At 49.7% G+C, this 17,389-nt stretch overlaps 1 protein-coding gene across 1 annotated transcript in view; it reads left to right on the top strand.

The window, feature by feature from the left end:
- Positions 1–10,030: 10,030 nt before the first annotated feature.
- Positions 10,031–17,389, top strand: part of SLCO2A1 (solute carrier organic anion transporter family member 2A1) — a 29,561-nt gene continuing 22,202 nt past the window's right edge. The window contains exon 1 of the mRNA XM_068164054.1: positions 10,031–10,325. Within this exon, the coding sequence (XP_068020155.1) occupies positions 10,236–10,325 (90 nt within the window). The 5' untranslated portion in view covers positions 10,031–10,235. The remainder of the gene's footprint in view (positions 10,326–17,389) is intronic.

Raw genomic sequence — 17,389 nt, 5'->3', positions numbered from 1 at the left:
TTGTTGCATTTTGGTACCCATCCTTTTCTTGCTCATAGCCCATTCAGATTATGGGTGGGCTATTTATTTGTTCAACTTCCCTCAAAGTCATCTGGCTTCTCTCTAATCCACTCAGGCAGACCAAAGTGGATGCCACTCAATGTCTTGTCTCTCTCTTTTCCCCATGATGGTTGGATGGTTCTTCATCATTCAGTCCACACCACATGTGTTTGGTGGCTCCTTGGGTCCCTCCTACTGAAGTGGGAACCATTAGAGGACATTGGGAACTGTGATGGGATGACTCCCATGTGCATCAGCAGAAACAAAATGTCATTTCCACTGGAAAATATTTCAAGGTGCTTCAACCTTCCAAGATGAAACAAAATCTTTACTTGCACACTGTCAGTTCCAGTCATTGTTCCAGTTCCACTCTCCTGTTCCAAGGAAAACAAATACATTTTGACTTGAAATGGCTGATGCTGATACCAGCTCAGACTCAGCCCTTCCCTCCTGCACATTCAGCACTAGGAGAGGATTTTGTGGTGATCAAAAACCTTCTTGATGTTTTCATTTCAACTTCTCCAAACAGCAAGTTTCCAGAACTTTTTGTACAAGGGACATTGCAGCTTTCCATCCTGCCCTGGGTGACACCCAGATCCTCTTCTCAGGCTGTAGCCTGAGACAGAGCCAGAGTGACCAGCAGCAAGGTATGATCAAGACTTCACCTTAATTTTGGGCTTCTAGCTGCTAAACATCAACACTGGAATGAGGAACCCCATGGGCAGAGACTCCTTGCAAAGGTATTTTGCACAGGGGTGAAACAAGGGTATGGCAGTGGCTTTTTTATTTGGAGGATGAAGAGGGGAATGAAGTGGGTCCACCAGAAATAAGTTCCAGCAGAGCTCTACAAACCACAGCAGGGAGCGGTGGCTGCCAGATCTCCGTGTCTTGCTTATAACTGCCCCTGCCTCACGTCCAGCCTGAGGAGTACTGATTTTATTAGCTTGGTTTTGATTTGTTGCCTTGTTGAAAGCTGGGCTACTTTATTGAGTGGGTTGACCCTTCCAGAGGGACAGCCAACACCTCCCCTCCCAACATAGTATCAGGGACGTTTAGAAAGGTTTGAAGTGAACAAGGAGTTTTTATGGAACATCTGAGCTGGAAAACCCCCATAGATTAGATGATTATGCAACTTTGTTGGCACTTGCTGCTGCTGTCATTAAATAAGTCAATACAGAGTCTAATAAAAATATTTTGCTGCGTGTTAGTGGAGACTGACTCATTTTCCTTGCAAGCACACAGCTCTTGTTCTATGTTTAACAGTGCTCAGAGCTTCAGGACTTGCAGCAGTATGAGTACTGCCTTGTGGCCAGCTATTAGGAATGAGCTGTGCTGAATCAGCTTTCTTTTATCCTCTTTTCTTATTGTGTTTAACCTTTTTTTTTCCCTTCCCCCAGAGGGAAGCAGACAAGCATTCAAACACTGGTTTAGCTGCCCTTACCACAACTTTAGGAATGATCAAAACCAGAGCTATGATTATCATAGAATTGTTAGGGCTGAAAGGGACCTCAAGGATCATCCAGTTCCAACCCCCCTGCCACAGGCAGGGACCCTTCACACTAGATCAGGTTGCTCAGAGCCACATCCAGCCTGCCCTTAAAAACCTCCAGGCTTCCACCGCCTCCCTGGGCAACCTGTGCCAGTGTCTCACCACCCTCATGGGGAAGAGCTTCTTCCTAACATCCAATCTGAATCTATCTGTTTCTAGTTTTGTTCCATTTCCCCTAGTCCTATCATTACCTGACACCCTATGAGGTCGCTCACCAGCTTTATTGTAGACCCCTTTAAGATACTGGAAGGCCACAATTAGGTCACCTCAGAGCCTTCTCTTCTCCAGACTGAGCAGCCCCAACTCCTTCAGTCTGTCCTCATAGGAGAGCTGCTCCAGCCCTCTGCTCTTCCTCGTGGTACTTCTCTGGACACACTCCAGCACCTCCAGATCCTTCCTGTAGTAGGGGCTCCAGAACTGGACACAGTACAGTTGCTGTGTGTTTGGACTAGCTCCTGTCATGCAGTGGGGTAATAGTCATTAAATATCTTGGGTACTTTGTTTAATTGTTTAAAATGATCATTTCCGTTTGAGTAGTGGCTGCCAGAGTACCCTGAGGACTTTCAGAGATGAGGGAACAGCTAAAGAAAACCATTTCCAAGGTGAAAGTATGCTTTGAACTTAAGGAAAAACATCTCTAGTTTGAGGGTGGCAAAGCTCTGGAGCAGGCTGCCCGGAGAAGTTGTGGAGTTTCCTTCTCTGGAGGCTTTCAAAACCCACCTGGGCATTGCATTCCTGTGCAGCCTGCTCTGGGCAAACCTGCTTTAGCAGGGTGTTGGAGCACATGATCTCCAAGGGTCCCTTCCACCCCCCCAGCATTCTGTGATTCTGTGATGTCCCACAAGCATCAGCGCTTGGAGGAGGTGAATCATAGAATCAATAAGTTTGGAAAAGACCACAAAGATCATCAAGCCCAACCTGTCACCCAACACCTCATGACTACTACACCACGGCACCAAGTGCCACGTCCAATCCTCTCTTGAACAGCTTCGGGGCTGATGACTCCACCACCTTCCTGGGCAGCACATTCCAATGTCTAACAACTCTCTGTACTGTGTCCTCTTGTTCTGGTGCTGATTGCCTGGGAGAAGAAACCAACTCCCTCCTGGCTACAGCCTCCCTTCAGGTGGTTGCAGACAGCAGTAAGGTTTCCCCTGAGCCTCCTCTTCTCCAGGCTAAGCAACCCCAGCTCCCTCAGCCTGTCCTCGTAGGGCTTGTGCTCGATGCCTATCCACTGGGATGCATCCCCATCTCCCAAATCATGAAGACATGTTAGCCTTTCTGCCCCTTCTTGAGGCTTCTGTGGGGACTCTGTAGTCATGTTAATCCCTTGTGTGTCAGAGCAGAGATGTATCACCAGGAGTGAATAAGAGAGTGCCTCATCTCTCATGGTGATGCATCTCACACATTGCCTGTCCCAGACATTCACAACAAAAGGAGGAGGCTGAAATGGGAGGACTTCATCAGCTAAAAGACCTGAGGAGGATGCCAGTGCTTCTGGGTTGTACCCAACTGAGAGCATTTGTTCAGGTAGGTGATGTTGAGATGTCCCCACCTTTTCTTCCCTGTGCTGGCATGGACCACCCACCATCAACCATGTTATGGGATATAATTCTGGATAGGACCCTCTGGAGAGTTCTGATTTGGTCACACATCTCCTCTTCATCCTTTAGGATTGCCTGCTGCCAGAGGTTTAACAACATACCTACAAGCAGCAGCAGGTTTTGGTGCTGCAGAGAGCAGCCTTTTTAGGTGTGAAATAGCAGGTTTGTCCTGCAACTGATTTGAAGGCCCAGGAAAGCCTGGAGAAGTCTGTTTCTCCTGGGTGTTCAAGTCCATGGAGGAATCATGGTTAAGGAATTTTACCAAAATATTTGACTCTACCTCTCTAGGCTGCAGAAGTCTTGCTTAGGGGCACTGTTCCTGGAATATTTACTGATTGTAAAGTTTATTGGCAGTGGGCAGAGTGAAATTAGATTGTCTCATCATGATCACTTGAAGCACTCCTGCTTTGAATGGCACAGTCAGATCCTTGTCTGCCTCATTTAATTGCTTTTACTACAGGATACTGATCCTTTAGATTGCAAATCCTTCCAGGCATAGACTGTCTCTTTGTTCTGGCCTTGCAGAACACATCCTGCAGTGGTGATGAGGGCTCTGGGCCAGCTACAAACATCCAGGTTTATTTTAACTACTGTGTTCAGAGAGGGCTCCACAGTGGTGGCTGGAGGGTACAAGGGTTGCAAGGTCCTCAGTGGCACAGCTCTGCTGGGTGCTGACCCCAGTATTTGCCAGCTTCCACATTGCACTGAGGGATGCACATTATCTTCCATCCCTGTGATTACTCTTGTTTGTGGTGGGACAGCATTTATTGTGCAAATGACTAGCTGGGGAGACTGTGGGAAAAAAATATTCTTAATTCCAGTCTCCCACCTCCTCCTTTTACCAAAGATCAGAGTTTCTGTTCTGGAATGTGCTGAACAAAAGGCCCCAGACATGGCATCTAGGGGCTGGCATCTCCAAAAGGTGTTATGGAGAAAGGGGAGTTGACTGGTCCATTGGAGGCCCACCAAAATAACCACACATTAGGTCATCTCCAGTTTAACTGAAGAGTCTTTGGTGTATTGCAGCAGGGATTCAACTGACCGTGAGACTTAAGTGGCTTAATTATAAACAAGGCTCAAACCGGTAAAAGGCAGAGGAAAGAGGAAAAGAAAGTGGCTGTTCAAAAGATGTGACATAAAGTACCACCAGGGCTCATTTCAAAGCATTTCCTCCACTCCTCTGTTCATTTAGAGCCCTCTTGAAAGTGGCATTGTCTGCTTTCCTCTCTGCTCTTCTTAAAGATGCAGCCTGCCAAGCCCACAGCCTCCCAGTGTCCATGCTCTGCAGTCACTCTCACAGTGCAATTGCAGCCCTGCAAAGCTTGTCTTCTCACTGACCCCTCCGGAATGCATCTTTCTCCTGCCATTGCCCTGCCAGAGTTTTGATTAGCTGGGTTGCCATACGAGATGGAGAGCACAACAGAGTTGCTTAATGTATGAGTTAGTCACCAGCGTGGACAGATATCCTCTGCTTCAGGTTAGCTGGTTGTAGGTAGCCAGCCGTGGGAGGGATGGTTTAGTGCTGACACACACTTCTGCCATCATTTTCAGTATGAATAACCTGTTCTGCCATCCTGCCTTGACCTTGCTCCTGGTCTCTGGTTTTCTGCAGGGCTGGTGGTGGCCTTGGCTGAAGGGTAAGCACTGTCAGGTCCAAACTAGAAAACGAGAGCTTGCACTTGAGCTTAATGAAAGGTTTCTTTCCTGTGAGGGTGACAGAGCCCTGGAGCAGGCTGCCCCAAGAGATTGTGGAGTCTCTGTCTCAAGACTTTCAAAACCCACTTGGATGTGTTCCTGTGCAACCTGCTCTGGGTGACCCTGTGTGAGCAGGGTGTTGGACTAGATGATCTACAGAAGTCCCTTGCAACCCCCACCATTCTGTGATTCTTCTGAGTCCCCTACTCTAGGACTTGGATATTACTTGTCCCCCAATCTCCTTTGTACATGTCTCTCCACTGCATACTTTCCCCGAGGGCTTGATCACCTCCTCAGGTGCTGGTAAACCACCTTTCCCTTGCTCTTCATCCAGAGGAGCAAGTTGGGCTGTAAGCCAGCCAAGCCTGTTGTTCAGGTATGGCTGTTCACCTCCTTCTGACCAATGTTTGTGCTCTAAATCAAATATACATTGTTGGCAAATTAATCCCAGCCTGCCCCGCTCTGCGATTTCCATTGCAACCACAGGCAGTGGCAGCAACTGCTGGTGCCCGCCCAGCCCCTTCAGTCCTTGTCCCCTACTGTGGCACAGCAGAAGCCCTGGAGAATGAATGGTGTTTCCAGGGATTGTGGTTGGCGTGCTAGCCTGCAGCCCCAGGGACTGGCTCTGGTAGCGCAGAGGGGTGTTTGTTTTTTATCTGCATTCCCAGAGCAGTGTTTGGACTTGCAAGACTGAAACCCTCCAGGAGCCCTGAGTGCTTTCGTGTTTGCATCTGCAGAGGCTTGTGCTGTCCTGGTGCTGGTGTGCAGTAAGTAAATAGGGGTCACACAGCTTCAGGAAGTTTGGTTTTAAGATGTGGGAGATTCCCAAGTAAATACAGGGATCATGTTTTGCTCCCTTCCTAATTCTGCTGATGACTGCATCACAACAAAGCAGGAGACCCAGGCCACCTTGCATGCTAAACCTCTGGGGCTGCTCATTTTACGAGCTGTATGTGGGGATCTGATCCTGCTTTTGCTCCTTGCTTTCTCTTGTGGAGTCTACCCAGGTCTTCCCAACACAATATGTATCTCCAAGTGTCCATCCATCTTCACATCTCATCCCATGGCTGACATCTGCAGTAGGATCTTCATCACTGCTGCGTCTGAAAAGATCAGATGCTTGGATCACATCTCGCTCCCTTCTGCTGAGCCAGGAGATCCTAAGGTCTATTTTTTTCTCCAGATTCTAGTGTTATCTAATGACAGAGGATTTCCCAGGCTGGGGGGTGTACACAGGCTTATTGTGGCCTTCCATGTTACTGCTGCTCATCTTGTTGCTCCTTTCAGGCCAGGGCTCTCTGACTCCAGACCATGGATAGTGCTTTGAGCAAGTCTCTGTGAAATTAAATATTGACTGCAAAAGTCCAAGTCTCAATCCTAAGTCACTGATATGAAGAGTACTGGGAAAGAAATATCTTCCTTTCTGAAGGATCTGCTACCAGTCCAGCTTCAAATGTAGCAGGGACTACTGCCTCCTAATTGCTCTCTATGACTACCTGAAAGGAGATTGGAGTGAGCCTGGTGTTGGTCTCTTCTCCCAAGTAACCAGGGATAGAATAAGAGGAAATGGGTTTAAGTTGTGCCAGGGGGGGTATTGGACATTAGGAAAATCCTCTTAACCAAGAGAGTGGTCAGGCATTGGAAGAGGCTGCCCAGGGAGGTGGTGGAATCACCATCCCTGGTGGTGTTCTATAAGCTGTAGACATGGTGTTTCAGGACCATTTGGTGGTCATGGTAGCTGGGTTATGGTGGGACTCAATGATCTTAGGGACCTTTTCCAGCCTTAATCACAGAAGGAAATCATCTTCCATACTGTGTCTCTTCATCTAGTCACAAATCTTCACAGAGGCCAAGAATATCATCCCAGTTAGACTCGAGGATCCTTCTGGATCCCTTCCAATTCAAGATATTCTGTGATTCGGTGTTGGTGGGTGTGCACTGCCTTTTGAAGCCCAGCAGGCTAATAATCACTGAGAGTAATAGATTTGGAGTACTGTGGAGGAAAAACTAAGATGTGTCACTCCCTGACAGATTGAAACCAGGTGGTAGAGCAGAACTAGTGTGGTCCTAACCCCATTAAAGCATCAACACACTGCTTGAGAAAAAGAAATGAGGAGGATGATGCAGGGAAAGAGAAAATCTGTGGTCAGGTCAAAAGAGACTGACCCAGTCTCCTCCCCAGCAGAAGAAAACTGGGGTTTGAGGCTTCTGATACTCTTCCAACAAAGTGATCATCCCTTGGTAGCACAGAGGGACCTGCTTCAGCTCCTGCATAGCTACACCAGTGAGAGTTTGGTTTGTCCATGAGAAACATGCCTGGTGGGCAGGTTTCAATTGATGGCTTGTTTTGGATGAGGGCAAATGGCCAGGTACAGGGGGTGTGCATAGAGAGCTGGGGACCTGGTTCAGCTTTGTGGTTGAAGTAGCTGATTCCTACCCAGTGGCAGCGAGGTGGTCTTCCAGGCAACACCTTGGCCAGGGGAATGTGACTGCTTTCACAGGAACTCATTTCACAGGGTGAGAAAGAAACAGCCCCAGGAGCCATGTAAAATGAATCAAACCCTGTTGATGTGAGATCTTTCCTGCCAGATGCTTAGCATCAGCTGTATCACCCTAACAAAGCATGATGAAAAGAGCTTGAAACCAAACCCTTCCCTTGTCAGCACCACTGTAAATCACTTTGCTTCTGTGCACTTATCTGCAGGCTGAACCCTTCCTTGCCAAAGCTGTATCCCAGTGAGAACAGAAATGCAGTGAAGAACCTTCAAGAAGAGGCAAGAATCTCTCTTTTCTTGTGTGTATCTCTTTTTGTTACTCCTATTACACAACCTGTAGTCTGAGGTCTGTAATGTAAAAGCAGTGTCAGTGTAAGAAAGTTAGGGCTGAGTTTGCATCCCAGGGCTGGAATTTCTCTTCCAGCAGGATGAAGGCTTTGGAGGTGTCAGTAGTGCTCTCTGATGGTCCCATCCAGGTGGGCAGAGCCTGCTCAGGATAGCCCTTTGCTTCTGCTTTGATACAAAGCTCCTGCCCTGGCCACAGGGAACCTTGTGGAGCTGCTGAAGCACACCAAGTCCTGGATGCATCCTTAAATGTTGCTTACCTTTAATAATCAAAGCCATCATGACTGAACTTTTAAATGCAAAATTTTCAGCTGTTATGGTGTGATGTACTACAGCTAGATAAGCTTCCAAGGCTTGGGCAACATTCCTTGCTTGAAGCAAGTGTTCACTGGAAGCTAGTTTGTGGGAGAGTGCTGCATGGCATAGTAAGCAAGGTGTGCAGCCCCTTGGGGAGGGCCCCCAACACTACAGGTGGCTCACAGCTGGGTGTGAAACAGGTGTGGTTTTGCCTTACCTATTGCAAGAACTGCAGATTGAGAAATCCAATGGCATTGTGGGTTGTCATCGTGATTTCTTTCTGTCCTTCAGCAAATTAGCCCAGCTGGTGCATCCCTCCATGTCCAAGATCTAGCAAGGGCTTACCAGGGACCTGGGGAGCTGAGTGCTGCCTGGCGACCCAAGTCCTTTGGTTTGGAGCACGCCAGAGGCTGACCCATCCTCTGTCCCTTCCTTGGCCAGCTGGGCTGTGTGGTTGGTTCCTACCAAGTGAGCCACATCCCAGGGAGCTGCAACATCCAGCCATAGGTGGTGTTTACCAGCAGCTGCATGCAAAGAGCTCTGATTACCTTTTGACTCAGCACAACCTTTTGCTTCCCCTTGGAGTTATTAACTCCACCAGCATGGGTTCTCCAGCCACATCCAGGGGATGTGGTATTGGGGCAGGGGTGTTTCTGCCAGCTGCCAGGCAGGGCACAAGCTTGTCAGGCACCACTCTTCTTGCCAGGCACGTTTTGCTGCACAGAGACACGTTTGTATGGAAGAACTGAAATTTGTGGCCAAAAGAGCTGCTGCGTGAGGGTGGTTGTGATGAAAAGGTGAGTGTCACAGGTGGTGGCAGAAGAAACTGAGAAGACAGAGCTGTTAGCAAGCAGGTCAAGCACTGCCTGGAAAATCAGGACAGCAGCATGTTGAGCTCTCAGAGAGGGTTGGAGGTAATCAGAGGAGATGTTGGCTTGCTTGAGCTTTTCTATTAGCAAGGCTGAAACTATCTTTTACAATCAAGTGGCAGCTAGCAGTTATGGGAGGGAAGGGTCTCTTCACATTGCTTTCTGCATCTAGTAAATTTGGGGATGGAAGTGGAAAAAAGGGAAGCTGGGAATATTAGATGCCACTCACAGGGCAGTGATGTCCATTAGTTTCTGCCAGCAGTGCTCCTGGGACAAGGGCAGAAAACTGGGAAGCTGATAGCCAGAATAGCTCTTGTTATCTTAGCACTGCTACTTTTCACACTGCTTTCGAGGTCTGTGCCTGGTCAGACTGGTGCTAGGTCCCAAAGATTCTGACCTGGGGCCTTGCAGTGCAGCTTGAGTGAGGCAGGAGGAAGGGAGCACCCAGGGCTCCTCTCTCACGGGTGCAATGCACCCTCTCGTGGTGACCAGCCAGGGCAGGTGCCTGGGCATGGGTGTTGATGGGTGCCTGCTGAACAAGGGTCTGCTTCCTGGCATCATACCTGGGCAGAGGTATCCTTCCAAAATACTTGAAACTAGCTTCCCCTCAGCAGGGATCAGCCTGCCTGATCTGATGCTTTTCCTCCCTGTGAGGAGCCTGCAAAATAAATCAGTTTCGCATAAACAAAGCCCAGGAGAAGTGTCGGTAAAAAGCCAGTGCTGAGGAGACGAGCAGAAGCTTCTTTTTCTCCATCACCCCTTAAAGCCAGGGAGGCATTTCTCCACCTGACTATCCACTTTTTCCCCTCCCATCAGCTGGGAGCCAAAGCTCGGCTTGCCGAAATGTGCCTCCCCTTCGTCTCGCCCCTTTCACGGGGAACTCAAACCCCCAGTACTTGTCCCGGCAAGGAGGCTGTGCTGCAGATCCCACTGTGCAGCCGTATCCTGCAGCCTTGGACAGGAGCAAGGCAAAGGGGAGCTGCGGCAGGGGCGAGCGGAGGGTGGACGTCCCAGGCGTGACAAACTTCGTGGCGCCGGGGTGGTCCCCACCCCCCAGGGCAGCCGGGGCTCGGCCAGCCCTCGCTCCCACCTGCCCCTGGCGTTCTCTTCCTGTGGCTTTAAAGTTCCCTCGGCTCACGGAGCAGAAGAGGGAGGAGAAAGAGTTTCATCATCGCTCCCGACAGCAGACATAAAACCTTCGCGCTCAGGCTGCCTGCCGCACTCACGGGCTTGGAGGGCTTTCGGCGCCGCCAGTGTGGGCTGCCCGCGACGGGACCGGCTGGAGAGGCGAGGGAGCCCGCCTGCAGCCCAGCTATTTGGGGTTCCCTAGGAAGCGCTCACGATGGGAGTCCACCCCGAAGCCGGCAAATCCCCAGTCGACGTTTCAAGAAGATCTGGCACTTGCTCTCGGAGTATCTTCTGCAACATCAAGGTAAGAAGCGGTGCCCGGCAGGGATGTGCCACTTCCGCGGCAGGGAAGGAGGAGGGATGCTCGCGTGGAGAGGGACCCCAGCCCATCCCAGGGGTATCCACATCCCCTGGACACGTCGCCAGTGAAACGAGGGCTGTTTGCTGAGATGCAGCCTTTGAAAGGCAGCTCCTTGGGCAGTCCAGGGAGACGCTGCTGAGGTCTGCCTTACGGGCGCACAAGAAGAGCTGGCGGTCTCGGAGGGTTTCGTAGCAGCATCCTCTACCCTGCGTGGGTACGATGCCCTGTGGAAGTGGCATGGGCAGCTCTCCGTGGGCTGAGGAGCTTACCCATGGCATCCGGTACACAGCGTCCTGCTGTTTAGGGAATGATTAACCACATCCTGGTACGAAGAGAAAACACTGCCCTGCTCTGAAAAAATGAGGTGAGGAAGGGGCATTTTGAGTGGCAGAATCAATCTCATCAGGTCCAAGTGGGTTTTCTGGTGTTGGTTGCCCAGTTACTCACCTGCCTCTATTAGCAAGGCAAGATCTGTCATCCCAAATCTGGTCCCTGCCTAAGTGTCCGGGTTCTGAGCTCGTTGGCTGCAGGAGACACCCCCAGCCATGCTTGTACACCACCCGTTGCCCTGTCGTGTTTGGACGGGCACCAAGGCTGCTGCCCGTGCTGACTCCCATCCCCAGGACATCTGCCTGCATTTGCCAGGATTTCCCTTGGGAAAAGGCAGCGGAGTAGGGGTGGAATTTTGTGCCTCAGTTGGCAACCAGGAGCACTTTTAGAGAACAATGTCTCCCATCAACACCTGGCTATGGGCAGAGCAGCTCTAAGTGTGAGACGGGCTACTAGCTGGCCAGACCCCCTTGTGCTGGTGCTGCTGGCTGTGCCTGGGGCCCAGGTGTGATTTCCCACTAGCATTACTGACTGTGAGCATGTGCTATCTGGGAGGAAGTGTTTCTCAGCACTTCCCAGCTAAGTGTGTTTTCAGGAGTGTGCAGTCATGGGCAGGACATCATGGTCCAGCATGGCTCTGGGTTTTGTTGGCCGCCTATCTTTCCTCTTCTTGAATGAAGGATGCCACTGCCTGCCATTGTTTGGGTTGTGCTTGCTCGGGGTTGCCTTCTGGGCTGGAAAAAGCTTTGCCAAGTCGTGGGGCCCTAACAGTTCTGTTGGCATAGAATCATAGAATCAACAAGGTTGGAAAAGACCTCAAAGATCATTAAGTCTAACCTGTCACCCAACACCTCATGACTACTAAACCCTCCCTTCAGGTAGTTGTAGAGAGCAATAAGGTCTCCCCTGAGCCTCCTCTTCTCCATGATGTGGGGATGCTGCCAGGGTGTCATTGGGCTGTTCCAAACAGGCTGCTTTTCTTCCTGGGGATTCAGAGGGCTGGAAGCATCATCTCAGATGATGTCTTCTGGTTCAACATCCCTGAAGGTCTCTGCTGCCCAGGAGGAAACTTGACGGTTCTGTACGGCTGTGAGCACCAAGAAGAAAATTGCCCTATGATTACCTTAGGTAATTTAAAGCTGCTTCTGGGATACTCCGATATAGCCCCAGAGAGAAATGGTGACCTGACCCCTCCTCTGCTGGAGGTGCAGAAGGTGGCCCTAACCCCACTCCAGGATACTCCAGTAATGACTGGAGGTGCTCTGGGTGAGTAACATCACCCCAAATGAGAGCTCTTCTTGTAGTTCACACACGTCCTTAGTGATACATACAGCTCCATTCAGCTGCACGTTTGCAACATTATCCTGAACTGAAAAAAAACATTGCCAAGCTCAATGGCTTTTTCAGGATTTAAAGCATTAGGGTTAAAACCCCCAGCCCCAACAGATGTTAATTTATTTCTACACCCCATAAGTAGCCACAGGATACACAGGCTGTTTGTGCCATATGAGCTGGGCTGCATGCTCAGCATCCTGCATGCCCCAGGTTACTTGGTCAGGGACTGTGCCCCCCCTCCTCAGGGGCATTTGGCAGAAAACATGGGGGTGTCACTTTGCTAGTGGCAGGAGCTCTGGCTGTGCCAGGAGGTGGCTGGCTGCTCACACTCATCTGCTCCAGCTTGAGTCACCCAGCATGTAGTACCAAGTGGAGGGCTCAAGGCATTTCAAAATGAGCAAGGATCTTGGAGCTCCTCAGGCAAGCCACAGGAAATGGCCTCAGGTTGCCCCAGGGGACCTTCAGGTTGGACATTAGGAAGGGTTCTTAAACATTTAAACAGGGTCCCCAGAGAGGTGGTTGAATTCCCACATCTGGAGGTGCTTCAAAGAGGCTGAGATGTGGTGCTGAGGGACATGGCTTAGCCATGGTACAGTTAGAGAATGGTTGGACTTGATGATCTAAAAGGTCTCTTCCAATTGAAGCAATGATATGGTTCTATTCTAAGACTCTGTCCATCACTGAGCCTGTCCTAGGAGATAATGGTGATTTTGGAGGAAGAGGTGGTGCTGCAGCACACAGTGTGGCAACTGTGTGGGACCACATGAAGGGTGATCCTAGGAGCAGGAGATGCCACCATAGCCCCCCACCTCCCTGGCTGGCATAAATGTAGCTGCACTAAGACAGAAGCAGTACTTCTGATTCAAAAAGTCAATAGGTTTTTTGCTAAGACCAAGGGAACCAGCCCTCAATTTAGCACAGCCCAGGACCGTGCAAACATGCCAAGGAGCTCTATCAGAAGATGCTTGTTAGGATCAATTGGATGATGTGTACCATCTGGAATGGCAGGGAGTCAGGACATGCATCCCTCAGTGAAAATGTACAGGCAATGACATTCCTCACCCCCTCCTGACTTGTACACTTTTCCTGTGCTGTGGCATTTGTGTTAAAATAGATATACATCAATCAATCAATCAATCAATCAGACAAACACCCAAACTAACCAAACAAACCAACCCCACAAAAAAACCCCACAATAAACCCAAGCCAACCAACCAAACCCCACCCCCCCAACAAAAAAACACCCAGCACCTAACTGTGTGGCAAGCTGCTGGCAGAGATGGGGACTGTAAATGGGTTTAGAATCATAGAATCACAGAATTGTTTTGGTTGGGAAAGACCTTCAAGATCATTGAGTCCAACCATTCTCTAACTCTACCAAGTCTGGTGCAAAACCATGGCCCACAGCACTAGATCTCTCTGACTTTTGAACACCTCCTGGGATGGGAATTCAACCTCCTCCCTGGGCAGCCTGCTCCAGTGTTTGAGAACCCTTTCAGGGAAGAAGTTTCTTCTAATGTCCAACCTAATGGAGGAAATCTTCCCCACAAAGTGGGTGAGGCACTAGAACAGCTTGTCCAGAGAGGTTGTGGAGACTCCAACCCTGGAAATATCCAAAGCCAGGTTGACCAGGGCCTTGAGCAAGCTGGTCTAGTAGGAGGTAAGGAGGTGTGTTTGCCCATAGAACTAGATGGTCTTTAAAGTTCCTTCCAACCCAGACCAGTCTATGATTCTAAACCTCCCCTGGTGCAACTTGCAGCCATTTAAATTAATTAAGCCCAGCATCCTATAAACGATGGCAGTTTCTGATGAGGACAGTATCTCTAACACTTCTTGTAGCAGGCTCCAAGTCCTAATCATGAAGCTCCCATTTAATCCCCAGAGGTTTGCATGCCAGCATCATTTTCAGAGTGTCCTTTGCAGGGCTATGTCCAAAAGTAATTAATTCTTTTTCTGTGCAAACTGTTTTGCTCCTCTGTATTCCCCGTGATGGGGACCACCACCACCCCTCTGCACTGGTTTATCACTCTTGGGATGCTTTTCAGCACCACCTCAGTTGCTCTGCTGCCCAAAGGTGAGGAAGCATGATGGTGCTGGGGATGAGCATGGGAGAGGCTAAGGTCCCTTTGGAAAGCAGTGATTCTCATGCTTCTGTGGGATGGGGATGGTGGCTTTATGGATTGATGGGAGAGAGACTCTGCTGGGGATGCAAGAGGACCAGTGCAGGAACAGGTGCTCAGGAAGGCAATGCCCCATAGATGTGGCCCCTAGCTCCTGTCCATGATTTGACACAACAGGCATTTACAGCTGATCTCTGAGCCTACAGGGACAGGGTTGGTGACAGACAGCTCCTTGTTGCTGCTGTGGAAGTTACTCCCTGTTGTACTTGGGTATTAATGACTAGCTAACGCTACAGTCACACCAAATGAGAGCAGGGCTCTGTCCATTTCTCATCTATGCACTGTCTGCACCTTGTCTCCCAGCTGAAATAAACCTGTCCTCATGCTTAGGTTTTTGAGTGCCCTCTCAGATGTGGCAGGGTTGCTTCAACTCCTTTAGAACCTGACTAGTGTCTTGAATGATCTTAAAGGGAGACAGCAGAATGCAAAAGGCCTTGAATTTTGAGGGCTGGGATGCTGCTGCTGAGAAAATCCACAAGAAGCCTAAATATCTCTCCAATCACACAGTGGTGGTGAAGATAAGTGATGACAAGCAAGGGCAGTCCCCTGCATTGAAGTTCACTAGAGCATCCAGGGTTGTGCTGATGGGTTGCAGTCCTTGGCACTGGGGCGTTGGAGGGTTGCAGTTGTGCTCCTCGGCAAATGTGGGATGAAGCCAGCTTTCAGGTGGATGTCAGCAGCTGGTGGCACTGGGCACACCGAGGACCACACAACCTAAAGGAGCAAAACAGGTTTGAAAGATGAAGTGGTGGATGGCTAGTCTCTTTGATATCCGTGCATGGTCCCAGACCACGTCGATGTTGCCAAGTCCAGAGTCCTAAGTACTATCTCCCATCATCATGTCCATGCTCATCTTCCAGGCCTCCACTGAAAAATGGTTGCTTCAGGGGTATTCTCTGCTTGCAGTGCCTCACATGTTTTTGCTTTGTCACCTTTATTGTCTCTTTCTTGCTTTCATGTTATTTTAATTGATAGCAAATTGCTTGCTCAGGATTCCCAGAAGCATGACAAAGAGGAGAACTTTGCAAATATCTTGTCACTTAGCTGAGTTGGGCTGGTTTCAGCTGGAATCCAGTTAGTCAGAGAGTGCAGGCAGGGGGAGGCTTTTACCCTGTGGACCACCTGGTGTGGAAAACTAAGCAGGAGGATAACAGAGTTATTGTCACTTATGACAGCTGGAGGAAGTTCAGGAGGAGATCTAACTTATGGGCAGATTGAAACTGGGTGCTCTGTTGGGGCAGGGAGATGAATGGTGTAGGAGAGGAGACAGCAAGGCCAGGAGACTGTGGGCTCTCAGAGTGTGATAAAGCATCCAAGGGTGAAGACGTTTGGGGCATGTGGGTTCTAATGCCCAGGAGCAGGGAGCTCTCCCTTCCCTGGGGAAGCTGAATGCCTTCTGCAGAAGAAATGGGAGCCTTGCCTTGAAGTCTGAGGTCCCAAAAGCATCAGGACAAGTTTTTTGTCCCTTTCTATAAAAGGAGTTAATGAATTTGCTGAGAGGAGTGTATTTCAGAAGCCTGGAGGGGTGATAGTTGTGTTCTTACATCCTGTTGGAAAAGATTACGAATTGCTTTATTTAGCTGTTAGCAAAAATAGGAGATTCATCAAGTCATTGGTCTGAATACATCAGGGCTGTAGATTTGGAGAGGGAAACAGCAAGAGGAGAAAGTCATTGCTGATTGGAGCCATTGGTTTAAGCAAGAAAATCAAAGGATATGCCACTAGTGCACAAGCAGAGATGGCGAGATGCATGAGTGCTTGTAGCAAAGAAGCAAGCAAGGTCCTTAGGACAAATGGGGTGAGGGACTTGTGACTGGGGCTTTCCAGCATTTGTGGTGATGGTGCTGCCATCAGAAAGGATCTGACGCTGTTTTAATGTCTGGTTTTGGTGAGATCTGGTCTCAAAAGGGTAAATCCACTTGGCCTTCACCAGTAACACCAGCAGCAGGATAAAGGAAAAGATGGAAAGAGCCAGATGGTGAAATGGGTAGGAAGGTTCAGTGGGATCAAGGTCTAGGAGACATGAGACAAGGTAATTTTATGAGGGGTGAGGTGGTTCAGTGGCCAAACACAATTAAGGAGTGGTCAGCATAGATAAGATTATCATGAGTAAAATGGGAGAGGAGTGTCGCTGATAGGGAGCACGAGGCATGGCCAGAGCTGCGGGAGCGGTGTTTACATATCCTTGTGGGTCAGGCAAAATGAAACCAAGCTGCAGCTACCTTCAAGGAAATCACGATTGGATCCTGACCCACTATAACAAGAAGAAACCTTGTTGAGACACCGGGGCAGGTTGCCCAGGGAGGGTGTGGATGACCCCTCCCTGGTGGTGTTTAAAGCCATGTTGGACGAAGCCTTGAGCAACCTGTTCTAGTGGAAGATGTCACTGCCCATGGGAGGGGGTTGGAACTAGGTGGACTTTAAGGTTCCTTCCAACCCAAATCGTTCTATGAATCTCTTAACATCTCCTCTGAAGGAGATTTAGGTTAGGATTGACCAAAAAGCTGCCAGCTCCCTGCTTTGAACCTGAGAAGCGTTCTCCAGACCATGGAGGTACCAGCCTTGTCTCTTCCCTGCAGTACAGTGACAAAGGACATGATCTAGCACCAGATTTGGTAGGGTAGATAATGGCTGTACCTGGTGAGCTCAATGGTCTTTTCCAACCTAAATGATTCCATGGTTGGATGATTCCATGTTTCTCTTGCTTATGAAAAAGGATTGCCCTGTGAGGTGCCAGTTCCCAGGAACTGGGTCAGGGTGGAGGGGAGCAGCGGGTCTGTGAGGGACCTTCCCCCAGGCATTTGCTTCCCTTTTAAATAAAGTGCTTCTTGGAAAGCACTCAAGCGTCTTGTGTAAACAGAGTGGAGCCAGGATCGGCCAGCTCTGGAGGAAGTGTGGGGATGGGTGATTAGGCTGGGATTGGGGCGGGGGGGGTGCGGGTGCCTGTGGGCGCAGGCCGGTGGCCTGTCTGCAGTACTCCCTGGCTGCCGCCCACGACTGCTGCTTGCCAGCAGCTCCAAAAATACAGCAGGCTCTGATGGGAGCATCTGCTCCGGAGGGTCAGCACTTTGCATTCATGGGAGTGTCCCTGACTCCATAACCTCCCACTGTGCTTTTGCCCTCCGGGATGTCGTGTTGGCTCGGTGTCAGCAAAACCTCCCT

This window comes from Melanerpes formicivorus, unplaced genomic scaffold (genome assembly GCF_026170545.1).
Source record: "Melanerpes formicivorus ecotype bairdi unplaced genomic scaffold, bMelFor1.0.p_v2 SCAF_76, whole genome shotgun sequence".
In the NCBI taxonomy this organism is placed as follows: Eukaryota; Metazoa; Chordata; class Aves; order Piciformes; family Picidae; genus Melanerpes; species Melanerpes formicivorus.
The sequence above is the reverse complement of the archived record's forward strand: the minus strand, read 5'-3'. Positions and strand labels throughout refer to the sequence as shown.